This window comes from Macaca mulatta, chromosome 4 (genome assembly GCF_049350105.2).
Source record: "Macaca mulatta isolate MMU2019108-1 chromosome 4, T2T-MMU8v2.0, whole genome shotgun sequence".
In the NCBI taxonomy this organism is placed as follows: Eukaryota; Metazoa; Chordata; class Mammalia; order Primates; family Cercopithecidae; genus Macaca; species Macaca mulatta.
This window is the reverse complement of record NC_133409.1, coordinates 145,073,702-145,087,873: the sequence shown is the minus strand read 5'-3', so window position 1 is coordinate 145,087,873 and position 14,172 is coordinate 145,073,702. Positions and strand designations below refer to the sequence as shown.

At 49.0% G+C, this 14,172-nt stretch overlaps 1 protein-coding gene across 2 annotated transcripts; it reads left to right on the top strand.

The window, feature by feature from the left end:
* Positions 1-5,006: 5,006 nt before the first annotated feature.
* PIM1 (Pim-1 proto-oncogene, serine/threonine kinase) lies at positions 5,007-10,521 on the top strand. Of its 2 annotated transcripts, none has more exons than XM_078000059.1 (6): positions 5,007-5,779; positions 5,849-5,981; positions 6,084-6,134; positions 6,228-6,594; positions 8,086-8,262; positions 9,024-10,521. In XM_078000059.1, exons 1-6 carry the CDS (start codon positions 5,007-5,009, stop codon positions 9,179-9,181), a joined length of 1,659 nt encoding a protein of 552 aa, XP_077856185.1. In that variant the 3' UTR covers positions 9,182-10,521. The 2 variants fall into 2 exon arrangements, with proteins under 2 accessions (XP_077856185.1, XP_014991745.1); XM_015136259.3 differs by having other exon boundaries at positions 5,248-5,756; positions 5,875-5,981.
* Positions 10,522-14,172: the final 3,651 nt, after the last annotated feature.

The window sequence follows — 14,172 nt, the reverse complement described above, 5'->3', positions numbered from 1 at the left end:
GGAGGCCGAGGCGGATGGATCACGAGGTCAGGAGATCGAGACCATCCTGTCTAACACGATGAAACCCCGTCTCTACTAAAATACAAAAAATTAGCCCGGTATGGTGGCGGGCGCCTGTAGTCCCAGCTACTCGGGAGGCTGAGGCAGGAGAATTGCTTGAACCCCGGAGGTGGAGGTTGCAGTGAGCCGAGATCGCACCCCCACACTCCAGCTTGGGCTATAGAGCTAGACTCCGTCTCAAAAAAAAAAAAAAGACAAGAACTAGTTCTAGTTCTAATGACTACATAGATTACATAGATTCCCTGATCATTCTGAAATTGGGACATGGTGGATATCCTAAGTGTCTCCCACTACCACAATGATTTCAATTTAAAAAGGTTTTCGGCTGGGTTTAGTGGTTTATGCCTGTAATACCAGTACTTTGGGCCGGGCGCGGCGGTTCACGCCTGTAATCTCTGTAATCTCAGCACTTTGGGAGGCCTAGGCGGGTGGATCACCTGAGGTCAGGAGTTTGAGGGCAGCCCCACCAACATGGTGAAAATCCGTCTCTACTAAAAATACAAAAATTAGCCGGGTGTGGTGGCAGGCGCCAGTAATCCCAGCTACACCGGAGGGTGAGGCAGGGAGAATCGCTTGCACCCGGGAGGCAGAGGTTGCAGTGAGCCGAGATTGCGCCACTGCACTTCTGCCTGGTAGGTAGAGCAAGACTCCATCTCAAACAACAACAAACACAGCATTTTGGGAGGCCAAGACTGATGGATCACCTGAACCCAGGAGTTTGAGAACAGCCTTGGCAACATGGTAAACCTCATCTCTACAAAAAATGTGAAAATTAGCCCGGCATGGTGGCTCACCCCTGTAATTCCAGCTAGGTGGGAGGCTCAGGCAGCAGGATGGCATGAGCGCAGGAGGTCTAGGCTGCAGTGCGCCGTGATACATCGTGCCACTGCACTCCAAGCCTGGGCGACCAGAGTCAGACTTTGTCTCAAAAATAAATAAATGAAAATTAAAACAAAAAAAGAAAGAGTCAGTTTTTGTTTTGTTTTGTAAAGACAGGGTTTCCCTATGCTGCCCAGGCTGCTCTCCTGAGCTCAAGCAATCCTCCTGCCTTGGCCTCACAAAGTGCTGGGATTACAGTCGTGAGCCACCATGCCTGGTGGGCTTAGTTTAGTCTTTTTAAATTTAGAATGTTTCCTGTCTGGCTGGGCACAGTGGCTCATGCCTGTAATCCCAGCACTTTCGGAGGCTGAGGTGGGCGGATCACTTGAGGTCAGGAGTTTGAGACCAGCCTGGCCAACCTGATGAAACCCCGTGTCTACTAAAAATACAAAAATTAGTCGGGGGTGGTGGCGGGCACCTGTAATCCCAGCTACTCGGGAGGCTGAGGCAGGAGAATGGCGTGAACCCGGGAGTGGTAGGCTGCAGTGACCTGAGATCACACCACTGCACTCCAGCCTGGGTGACAGAGTGGGACTCTGTCTCAAAAACAAATAAACTAAATAAAATGAATAAAAAACTAAGTACTTTTTTTTTAGGAGATAAATGAGTGATATAGACTCAATATGTCTCTACCTGATTAATTATAAATAGCATATAGAGTCTTAGTTATACAATCCTAGTTATATAAATGCATTGACTAGACTTACAGACACTTTAAAAAACTGTACAGATATCCCTTTCAAACTTTCTTCTAAACTTGTTTTTTAAAAAAATTCCGTGACTAGAGAAATTGCTGAAGTCATTGCTTTTTTTTTTTTTTTTTTTTTTGCATAAACATAGAGTCCCTGGATGAAGTTATTCCTTTGACAATGACTTGATTAAACGCGTATCAGGCAGAAGATGAAAACCACCTAAGGATTAATTTGGATATTGTTCAAATTAATATTAATAAATGCTCCTCTTCCCAGAGAAATGTTAGCATGATTATGGCCTTTTATCTTTCCAAAAGCACTTGTCATTTAATTATTAGGGTGATTTTTCTGATTCTTTGTTAGATTCTTTGAGATAGCACAAATAGTGCTAAATTTTATTAAGACTATATTTCGATCAATCAAAACATCAAGTTCCCTGCTCTCGAGGAGTAACTTTTGACCCACAACACATCTGAATGTTTATTAATTATCTTTTAAAGCAATTTTAAGTAAATCAAAGCTGTATGCCAAGCAAAGTCCATGTTTTGTAACTTCCAGCTGTGAAGCCCCCACCATATAAAGTACATAGATTAAATGTTAATCACTTTAGCTCTAACTAATTAAATATTTAGTCCTTCAAAGACCTAGAAAAAGTGAAAAAGGTTGAACTTGATTTTTTTTTCCTAAAAGGCCTAAAAGACCTACTAGAAACAACTATTTTAAATCACATCTCTCCCCAAATGGTTAAAAATCCAACTATTAATCCAGTATTTTACCTTTGATACCTTCAAGGCATAAGACCATTTGGAAAAACATCATCGTCATAACCACGACCAACATTATTGCCATTATCATTGCTAATATTTATTAGAAGTTTACTCTGTACTGGGTTATACGCTTTACAAACAAGAGTTTTATTTGCTCCTTACAACAACCCTATGAGGTAGGTGCTGTTATTATCTCCATTCTGTCTAAAGCTTAATAAGGTTAACTTGACCAATGCCACATAACAAGTAGCTGCCAGGTTCCAGAATTGAAACCAGGCTAACTCAGTTTAGCCCTTGCCCTCAACCTTTATGTTCCCTAAGCCCACTTAATTCACTTAAATTTAGTATAAATTGACTTTAATTATGGTCTTTTTGTTGGGATCCATTATAGTCTCTTTTATCAACAAATGTTGGATAAAGTATGCATTTGAGGAGGCTGGGCACGGTGGCTCACACTTGTAATCCCAGCACTTTGGGAGGCCGAGGCAGGCGGATCATGACGTCAGGAGTTCGAGACCAGCCTGGCCAACATGGTAAAATCCCGTCTCTACTAAAAATACAAGAATTATCTGGGCATGGTGGCAGGCACCTGTAATCCCAGCTACTTGGGAGGCTGAGACAGGAGAATCAATCGTTTGAACCCGGGAGGTGGAGGTTGCTGTGAGCCGAGATCACACCATTGCGCTCCAGCCTGGGCAACAGGGCAAGACTCCCTCTCAAAAAAAAAAAAAAAAAGAGTATGCATTCAAGGAATAGGAAGACAAAGTATAATGGAAAAGTAAATTAACAAAAAGGATTTAAAAAAAAAAATCCCGATTGTCAGATTAGTAGGCAGTGAACCAATGCTCTGAGTTTGTTCATCAATCTGTGGTAGAACTACAATTGTTTCCTAAAGGGTGGAAAGGCTTTGAATAAAAGTGGAGAGGTAGAGAGGGCACTCCCAGGACAGGTTTATTGCTTCTGCAAAGGCAAAGGGTCTGTCAAGTGCTAGGTGAGTGGGAACAAGTGGGAATAGTTCTGTCTGACTACATCTGAGGGTTTGAGAAAGGAAAGGGAGGGTAGTAGGGATGGAAGTGGGAATCACATACATTTAGTGATGTCTTGTTCAGTGCCAAGGACAGTTTTAGACCCTGAAAAGCAGAAAGCTTTGAATACTCAGGAGTTGAATTTGGGTCATTTCATCTCCTCTCTTAGCTGCTGTATGACCCTGTGCCATCCTACTTATGTTTCATTTTCCTATCTGCAAAAAGGGAGTAATTCTGGTTCCCTTGGGTTTTCTCCTAGTCATAAAAAATGAATGAGTTCGGTCACAGTACACAAACAAAAGGAAAATATGTAATATTTCGTAGGATAAATTCATAAAACTTGTGGAGGATCTGGGCACTTTTATAGAGCAAGCACTGTAGAAAACTCTTAAAGGAAACATTTAAATTCACTAACGACGAGCTATAGGGATCCTAATTTTTCCTTTAAATGGCAGGCAGGCACTTGAAAAAATTAAAATATAATGTAGTTAGCTTTCAATTACTTAGGCCACTGACAATTCAATTTATGGATTATATAGTATTTTAATTTACTCATTTCACACGTCGTTATCAACTCTACATGAAGTTTAAAAGGACAAAGGATGCAAGTGGAGTTGGTCAGTGTTCCGGGTTATTTCCAAGGGAGGCAGAGGGTGGGGGGTTTCCTTTGAGACAAGACTTCGGGTTGGCCAATAATTGCTGGTATTGCCTTCCCGGTAATAACAGGCTGATGAAAAGGTGACTACAACGTGAAAACTGGTGAAGTCAAGCGCACTCTCCCACCCTCGTTTTAGATGAGGAATTTTCCGCCCTCACAGAAGGGGCTGAGGCAGCATCTGGCATCACAACACCAACATTTGCTTCGTGATTTCCTCTTTACCCGGCCCTTTGACACACATCCCTTCCCAGGAATCAGGATTCGCTGGTGCCTTTTTGCATTTCTAAAATGGGAATCCTGCGGCTGAGCTTTTAGCCGGCCGGAGCGACCGAGGGCTGCATCCCTTTCCCGCAGGAGCGGGGCTCCCGCCTCCAGTTCTGTTCCAGGCCTGACTCCTCCACTCCCTCCGTGACTCATGTCCTGCGGATCCTTCGCCCCCGACGCGCCCCCCAACACACAAACCCCCAGAATCCGCCCCCAGCCTACAGCGCGACGTCAGCCCGCCCCAGCCGACTTGGAGGTCTCGGGTCTGAGTCACACAGAAAGACCACCCTCGTCGGCATCCCCACACACAGTCCCACACCCGGCGCGCCAGCCTCCCCGCCTGACACACCAACGCCCGTCGTCTCCGCGCAACTTGTTATGCTTCGGCTCGAGCCCTTGACCCAAAAACCTCCGCGAAACAGAGAGCCGCAGAGCCGGCCTCGGGCGGCCTTTGATGGCTTTGTTATTGTTTGGGTTTGAATCGATACGCCCCTCCCCATCCTTCCTCCCTCGCGGCCCTACACCCAGCTCCCGCCTCCCCTCACGCCCCGCGCCCCTCCCCCTCCATTTTGGCGCCTTTTCCTTCCCGCCACGTCGTGGCGGCGTAGAGACCATTCTGACCGCGAGAGCGGGGCGGGGCGGGGGCGGGGCGCGCCGAGTTATGCAGATCAGTCGGCCTCTGGTTGGTGGAGACGCGCCGGCGGGGGCGGGGCCGGGGCGCGGCCACGGAGCGCGCGGGGCGGGGGCCGAGGGGAGTCGCCCCGTCCCGCCGCTTCCCCACCCCCTCTCCTCCCTCTGCCGGCCCGGCAGCCCTGCTCCCCGCCTTGGCCTCCCGGAGAGGCCCCGCCCCGTCCCCGCCCTCCGCGCCCTCCCCGCGCGCCCTCCCCGCCGGCGCGCTCCTCCCCTTTACTCCTGGCTGCGGGGCGAGCCGGGCGTCTGCTGCAGCGGCCGCGGTGGCGGAGGAGGCCCGAGAGGAGTCTGTGGCAGCGGCGGCGGCGGCGGCGGCGGCGGGACCCGCAGCAGCAGCAGCAACAGCAGCCACGAGCTTCCTGCCCCGCGGCGCTGCCGCACAAGCCCCACGAGCCACTCACCCCGCCGCTCTCAGCGCTGCCCGACCCCGCTGGCGCGCCCTCCCGCCGCCAGTCCCGGCAGCGCCCTCAGTTGTCCTCCGACTCGCCCTCGGCCTTCCGCGCCAGCCGCAGCCACAGCCGCAACGCCACCCGCAGCCACAGCCACAGCCCCAGGCATAGTCATCGGCACAGCCCCGGCTCCGGCTCCTGCTGCAGCTCCTCGGGGCACCGTCCCTGCGCCGACATCCTGGAGGTTGGGATGCTCTTGTCCAAAATCAACTCGCTTGCCCACCTGCGCGCCGCGCCCTGCAACGACCTGCACGCCACCAAGCTGGCGCCCGGTGAGAGCACCCTCCCGCCTCCGGCCCGGGGATGCGGGGCGGCGGCGGGATCTGCTGGGTGGGGAGCTGGCGGCTCGCGGGCCGGCACTGAGTCCCCGTGCCTCTCCCCCTTTCCTAGGCAAGGAGAAGGAGCCCCTGGAGTCGCAGTACCAGGTGGGCCCGCTATTGGGCAGCGGCGGCTTCGGCTCGGTCTACTCAGGCATCCGCGTCTCCGACAACTTGCCGGTGAGTGGGCGCCCCGCGGTGGGGAGGGCGCGCCGGGCGGGGGGCGCACGGGCGTGCATTAACCCAGGCGAGGGGACCTGACGGAGACTCTGGGGCTTCCAGGTGGCCATCAAACACGTGGAGAAGGACCGGATTTCCGACTGGGGAGAGCTGGTGAGTGTCCTGCAGGAGCGACCCCCAGAATGAGTGGGTGGGGTGAGGGGCGACCCCGACTCCCGCCGTAACGCGGCCCCCTCGCCCCTGCAGCCCAATGGCACCCGAGTGCCCATGGAAGTGGTCCTGCTGAAGAAGGTGAGCTCGGGCTTCTCCGGCGTCATTAGGCTCCTGGACTGGTTCGAGAGGCCCGACAGTTTTGTCCTGATCCTGGAGAGACCCGAGCCGGTGCAAGATCTCTTCGACTTCATCACGGAAAGGGGGGCCCTGCAAGAGGAGCTGGCCCGCAGCTTCTTCTGGCAGGTGCTGGAGGCCGTGCGACACTGCCACAACTGCGGGGTGCTCCACCGCGACATCAAGGACGAAAACATCCTCATCGACCTCAATCGCGGCGAGCTCAAGCTCATCGACTTCGGGTCGGGGGCGCTGCTCAAGGACACCGTCTACACGGATTTCGATGGTGAGCCAGGCCCGGGAGGGAGCTGCCCAGGTGACTCGGCCCGGCCCAGCCCCGAGGCCTCGGCCAGTCTCCCGCGCCAGCCTTTTGTAAAGGTCATTGGGCCGCCTGGCTCGATGCTAGCCGGGGAGGGACGCAGGAGAGCCTCCCAGCGTAGTAAAGCCGGGGATTTTCAGCCAGCTGAACCTGTAATGTTTCTGGCATGATTTTATTCTTCAAGTGGAATTCAGTGAGTTCCAAGCTTTCCCAATGAATAAGAGGTTGTGGGCAACCGGCGGTAGCCCAGATTTTTCTAAAGTCTGACCCAGTTTCCCCGCCAGTAAAAGGATGGGGGCGGGGGAAGAGGTGGAAATTGATGCGGGTTTTGTAATTTTTGTTTTGTTTTATAAGGGAGTTAGTTTTCTGTATGGTAGTTTTAGAGCTGCAGTTCTTTCCTCCTTTCTGATCTAGGGAAGGTTAGGGAATAGGAACTATTATTACTGGTGGCCTTTTTTTTTTTTTTTTTTTTTTTTTTAGTGTTATGGGGTGAGAGTCAGGAATGAATGTTGTGAAATAAGATCTGTCGTTGGTTTGAAAATTAGTTGGGTGTCTCCGCAGAGAGGATGAAAACCTATCCTAGGGAGGGGCTTGGAGCGGGTTCTTTCTGAAAAGAAGGAATGGAGAGCCTGAGATCAAAGCTGCGGAGGGTGGGTCATCATTTGAGCGGCTTAACCTAACAAACGACAGCCTTTCAAAACTTGTGACTCGGGCTTGTGGTTTATGTTTATTTGCCCTTGGAGGACGCTGGGTTGGGCTGCATTTTTTGTATTTAACAGTTAATGGCTGGCCGGGTCCTCCCATGTTTTTTCCTTCAAGTCTTTGCTGCCCCCTGGTGAGCACCAGCGGCATGGCCCCTCCTATATCTTTTACTATCCAAAGTTTGTAAACAGGAATCACGTGGTCTGAAACCAACCCTGCAGCTCTCTCTACCTTTCCAGTCTAGGGAGGAAAGGGTGTGGGTGTCTGCTCCTGCGCGCATCGGGTGGGGAGGAAGGCCTCCCAAAGGGCATCCTTGACTTAGGATGTTGTGCAAGCATCCTTGCTTGGATCCTGTGGGCCATGAGAATCTCACCTGGGCTGTGGTGAATGCAGTGTAAGGATGGATAGTCTATGGGATACCTTTCTTGGTTGTGCAGACATGCATCCCTTCATCCTTTTGCAGGCGGCCCTGCCTCACAGAGCTTCAGGTTTTGGGTCTGCGGCCAGCTGTGTTTGTTTCTTGGAGCAGTTTGTAAAGAATTTGTTTATGGTTTGGGCTAGCAGAGAGGTAGGTAATGCTTTGGGTTGGAGAGATGCCATAAGCTGCGCCTCCACTCTCCTTAGCCCAGGGAGAAAAATGGACTTCACCCAGCTCCTGAGAGAAGGATTTTTTTTTTAAAAAGAGTCATATATATTATCTGGTTGCTTTGTACTTGTTTTTGCTAAAAGTGTGTTTTCTATTCCCTTGGCTCACAGGGACCCGAGTGTATAGCCCTCCAGAGTGGATCCGCTACCATCGCTACCATGGCAGGTCGGCGGCAGTTTGGTCCCTGGGGATCCTGTTGTATGATATGGTGTGTGGAGATATTCCTTTCGAGCATGACGAAGAGATCATCAGGGGCCAAGTTTTCTTCAGGCAGAGGGTCTCTTCAGGTAACTGATGGAAGCCCCTGGCCATGGGGTTATTGGTCTCCATGGGGCTATTAGTCTTCATGTGACAGTCTGAAATTCTGGAGAACTTCACTCTCCAGTAGATGCCCTGACCCTTGGCTTAGAATTGTAGGTGAGTGATTTGCATTTGAGAGCTGGCCTCATAAATCACGTGGTTTGCACTTGAGCTTTCCTTAAGAGGTCAGAGGAAGAGCATGTGTGAGCCTATTAAGAAGAAAAGACAATCTGGCTTCCCCAGAAAGTTTGTTAAAGGTACCAGCAGAAACCTGATAACTCCTGGCTGTTTTGCCAAGGAGTAAAAAGTTAAAAGCTCTTTTAGCATCTCCTTTAAGTCAGCACCTCCAAATATTTCGGTACCAGTGACCTCAATGTGGGTGGTGTTCATGTTTGTAAGTTGGTAGGTGAGTTGAATCATCTCATCATGCTCAGTGGTGTCTCATCAAAATCTATTGTCATCATCCTACCTATTTCTGGTGAGTGGGTGTTGTGGGAAAGGCCCCCACTATTGAAGTTTGAAAACCACAGGTTTAAGAGAGTCTGTCTTTAGCTGAAAGCAGACTGAAGGACCCAGATATTAGTCAATACCTTCCCATTGAAGGGTACCCAGCACAGTGTTCTAGAAAGTGCTTGGCCTCCCTGGGACCCCAGACTTGTGGGCCTCTGAGAAGCAAATGGGGAAGACCTTTGCAGCGTAAAAACAAGTTGAGTCATTCATAACCTCTGTCTATCCTCCTTTCTTGCAGAGTGTCAGCATCTCATTAGATGGTGCTTGGCCCTGAGACCATCAGATAGGCCAACCTTCGAAGAAATCCAGAACCATCCATGGATGCAAGATGTTCTCCTGCCCCAAGAAACTGCTGAGATCCACCTCCACAGCCTGTCACCAGGGCCCAGCAAATAGCAGCCTTTCTGGCAGGTCCTCCCCTCTCTGTCAGATGCCCGAGGGAGGGGAAGCTTCTGTCTCCAGCTTCCCGAGTACCAGTGACACTTCTCGCCAAGCAGGACAGTGCTTGATACAGGAACAACATTTACAACTCATTCCAGACCCCAGGCCCCTGGAGGCTGCCTCTCAACAGTGGGGAAGAGAGACTCTCCAGGGGTCCTAGGCCTCAACTCCTCCCATAGATACTCTCTCCTTCTCATAGGTGTCCAGCATTGCTGGACTCATTGAAATATCCCGGGGGTGGGGGGTGGGGGTGGGTCAGAACCCTACCATGGAGCTGTTTCCTTATCACGAGTTCTGCTGAATGCCGCGATGGGTCAGGTAGGGGGGAAACAGGTTGGGTTGGGATAGGACTAGCACCATTTTAAGTCCCTGTCACCTCTTCCGACTCTTCTGAGTGCCTTCTGTGGGGACTCCGGCTGTGCTGGGAGAAATACTTGAACTTGCCTCTTTTACCTGCTGCTTCTCCAAAAATCTGCCTGGGTTTGGTTCCCTATTTTTCTCTCCCGTCCTCCCTCACCCCCTCCTTCATATGAAAGGTGCCATGGAAGAGGCTACAGGGCCAAACGCTGAGCCACCTGCCCTTTTTTCTGCCTCCTTTAGTAAAACTCCGAGTGAACTGGTCTTCCTTTTTGGTTTTTACTTAACTGTTTCAAAGCCAAGACCTCACACACACACAAAATGCACAAACAATGCAAATCAACAGAAAAGCTGTAAATGTGTGTACAGTTGGCATGGTAGTATACAAAAAGATTGTAGTTGATCTAATTTTTAAGAAATTTTGCCTTTAAGTTATTTTACCTGTTTTTGTTTCTTGTTTTGAAAGATGCGCATTCTAACCTGGAGGTCAATGTTATGTATTTATTTATTTATTTATTTGGTTCCCTTCCTGTTCCAAGCTTCCATAGCTGCTGCCCTAGTTTTCTTTCCTCCTTTCCTCCTCTGACTTGGGGACCTTTTGGGGGAGGGCTGCGACGCTTGCTCTGTTTGTGGGGTGACGGGACTCAGGCGGGACAGTGCTGCAGCTCCCTGACTTCTGTGGGGCCCCTCACCTGCTTACCCAGGTGGGTCCCGGCTCCGTGGGTGGTGGGGAGGGGCATTGCTGACTGTGTATATAGCATAATTATGAAAAGCAGTTCTGGATGGTGTGCCTTCCAGATCCTCTCTGGGGCTGTGTTTTGAGCAGCAGGTAGCCTGCTGGTTTTATCTGAGTGAAATACTGTACAGGGGAATAAAAGAGATCTTATTTTTTTTTTTTTTATACTTGGCGTTTTTTGAATAAAAACCTTTTGTCTTAACTCATGGCTTCCAATCGTCGTCTATGCAGAGGCATTGCTAACCTGCATTTATTGAGCATTTGGTAAGTGCCAAAGAATTGGAGGAGGAGAAAGGAATTTTCAGCCTGAATCTGCCTTCCTTCACCATTAGGATTTCTGGGATAGTCACCTTCCCGAAACGAATGTATGGTCAAGGGGTAGGACCAGTATTGTCAAGATTTGGGCAATATCTGGCATGGGGGACCTAATAAAATAACCTTTTCCAAATTAAAATTTTAAAGCTATGCAAATAGGATACATGGTGACAATTTTCAAGTGTTCAATAGCCATTTGTGGCTAGTGGCCACCTCACATAAGATATCATTGCAGAAGGTTCTATTGGACAGGGTTGATCTAGAGATAACAAATACATACCTATTACCAAACTAACCACCGAAGCTTTTATCAGTTTTCTCCCACTGATAGTAAAACATTTTGAGCATGTCCCCTTGGAACATGTTAAGTTTATTGAAAAACTATTGCCTATATTACTCTCGGTTCCTGATTCAAGTTTCCTTCACCTTTAGTGTGAAGTTGAGTTTTTGTTTTTTTTTTGAGACTGAGTCTCTGTCACTCAGGCTGGACCAGCTGGCATACCACTGCCAGTGGCCCCATCTCAGTTCACTGCAACTTTCACTTCAAGCAATTCTGCCTCAGCCTCCCAAGTAGCTGGGATTACAGGCACCTGCTGCCACAGCTGGCTAATTTTTGTATTTTAGTAGAGACGGTTTCACCATGTTGGCCAGGCTGGTCTCAAATCCTTGACCTTGTGAACCACCTCCCTGAGCCACCCAAAGTGCTAGGATTACAGGCGTGAGTCACCGCGCGCTCGGCAGCCTTTATTTTTCTTTCTTTTTTTTTGAGACGGAGTCTTGCTCTGTCGCCTAGGCTGGGGTGCAGTGGCACAATCTAGGCTCATTGTAAACTCTGCCTGCCAGGTTTTAAGTGATTCTCCTGTCTCAGTCTCCTGAGAAGGGATTACAGGCACGCGCCCCATGCCGGCTAATTTTTTATTAGTAGATACGAGGTTTCGCCATGCTGGCCAGGCTGGTCTGGAACTCCTGACCTCAAATGATCCGCCTGCCTTGGCCTCCCGAAGTGCTGGGATTACAGGCATGAGCCAGCACGCCCGGCCTAGTCTTTAACAATAGTATAATTTATTATGCAGCATAGAAAAAATATAGATCGGTGTGTTGATATTAAAGTCGTGGCCAGATAAGACCCAGTCTACAAAAAATAAGTAAAAATTCGCTGAGCGTTGGGACACACATCTTGTAGTCCTAGCTATGCAGGAGGCTGAGGCAAGAGGATAGCTTGAACCCAGGAGCTCCAAGGTTGCAGTGAGTTATGATCACGCTATTGCACTCCAGCCTGGGCAACAGGTAACCCCACTTAAAACACACACACACAACAGTGGATGGGTAGAAATATGTGTTTGACTTAAGGTTTCCCCCTCTGATGTGTCTGACAAAGGGCTAATATTGGGAGTAGGTGAAATGTTAGCTCTGCCATTTTCTTACTGCTTATTCTTGGATAATTAGTATGTTTAGTCCATGGTTTCTTTGCAGGGATCTGTTTAATAGGCCCTTTGTCCATTTTGTATGAGTTTAGTTTAAACTGGATGGCAAGGCCCATGAATCCACTTTGTACATGTGGCCTGGATACATCCTGATATTTTGAAAGCACACTGGAGTGCCATTGTCAATTCATATATTAAGTATTGGTAAATGTTGGTTTCTTGTTTCTTTATAAATATCCACAGTTATAATACTCCCTCCCTGGGGGTCATCCTGCTCCCAACCCTCGGTGCATCCACACACCCTTTGGACACTGGCCCACATGCACCCTCCAGGTTGCTGGAGGGCGCAGACCACAATACCCCTCACCCCTCATTGGGTTCTGGTGTGTGTCTACCCTTAAGCTTAGACTAGATCCCATATCTCAGCTTAGCCCCCATGTGGCTATAAAGAGGAAGGAAGGATGTCTTGGTTCTGGGGGGCTGATTTTCTGAGGTTCCCCTTTTCTCTAATATCTCCCATCCCCCACACAACATACACACACCATCACCATCTTGGAGCCTGAGGGTTGCATGCTTCATCCTTTCCAGTAAAGCTGACACTTGGATAATTAAAAGTTGCTGCAAGCTATTAACGAAATCAGGCAAGGTCCCACCCTTCTCTTCCTCGAAGTGAGTTTCTGGCAGTTTCCCCATCTAATGAGACTGCTTAGGGGGAATGGAAGGAAGTATCTCTGAATAAAGACAGATCACGCTCCTGTTGGGTGCAAGATATTAAGAGTTTTAGGGGGAGGGTGAAAGGTCATATTTAGTCTCTTCTCAGGGGCAGTTTGACATGTAGCATGGAAAGGGAATCAGATAACTAATAAGTCCGTGGGGCATCAATGTCACGGCCAGAGGAATATAGAGAACAATGGTTAAAAGCATTGACTTGGGAATCAGCCTTGAGCTTAACTTATCTAGAAACCTTGGTCAAGTTATTACACCCTCTAAAACTAATCTCTAAACAGAGATACTCCTAGATTGGATTATTAGGAGACTGGGTTAAATAACAGATATACTTACATATGGAAAAAATACTATCTCCCGATTATGGATGCATACACATGTAGTAAAAGTACAAAGAAGTACAGGATGGAGTAGGGTGTGGTAGTTCACACCCATAATCCCAGCACTTTGGGAAGCCAAGGAGGGAGCATCACTTGAGCCCAGGAGTTTGAGACTAGCCTGGCCAACATGACAAAACCCCATCTCTACAAAATTAGAAGCATTAGCTGGACGTGGTGGTGCATGCCTGTAGTCCCAGCTACTTGGGAGGCTGAGGTGGGAGGATCGATTGAGTCCAGGAGATGGAGGCTACAGTGAACCAAGATGGTACCACAACATTCAGCTTGGGTGAAAGAGTGAGACCCTGTCTCAAAAAAAAAAAAAGAAAAAAAGAAAAAAAAAATAGTGCAAGGTGATAATACATTCCCAGAGGTAGGGAACTGGTTATTACCTTTGGGGAGAAGGGAGGGAGCTTGTGATTTGGGGAAAGAGACCTTCAACTGTTTTGGCAATGCTTTATTCCATAAACTAGATGGTAGGAGTAAGATGTTTGTATTATTCTTTTTAACTTTTGGGTTGTTTTAAATGTTTTATGATAAACTTTATTTAAAAATTTTTTTTCTGGCTGGGTGCGGTGGCTCATACCTGTAATCCCAGCACTTAGGGAGGCCGAGGCGGGTGGATCACAAGGTCAGGAGATCAACACCATCCTAGCTAACACAGTGAGACCCCATCTCTATTAAAAATACAAAAACTTGGCCGGGCGCGGTGGCTCAAGCCTGTAATCCCAGCACTTTGGGAGGCCGAGACGGGCGGATCACGAGGTCAGGAGATCGAGACCATCCTGGCTAACGCGGTGAAACCCCGTCTCTACTAAAAATACAAAAAACTAGCCGGGCGAGGTGGCGGGCGCCTGTAGTCCCAGCTACTCAGGAGGCTGAGACAGGAGAATGGCGTAAACCCAGGAAGCGGAGCTTGCAGTGAGCTGAGATCCGGCCACTGCACTCCAGCCCGGGTGACACAGCGAGACTCCATCTCAAAAAAAAAAAAAAAAAAAAAATACGAAAACT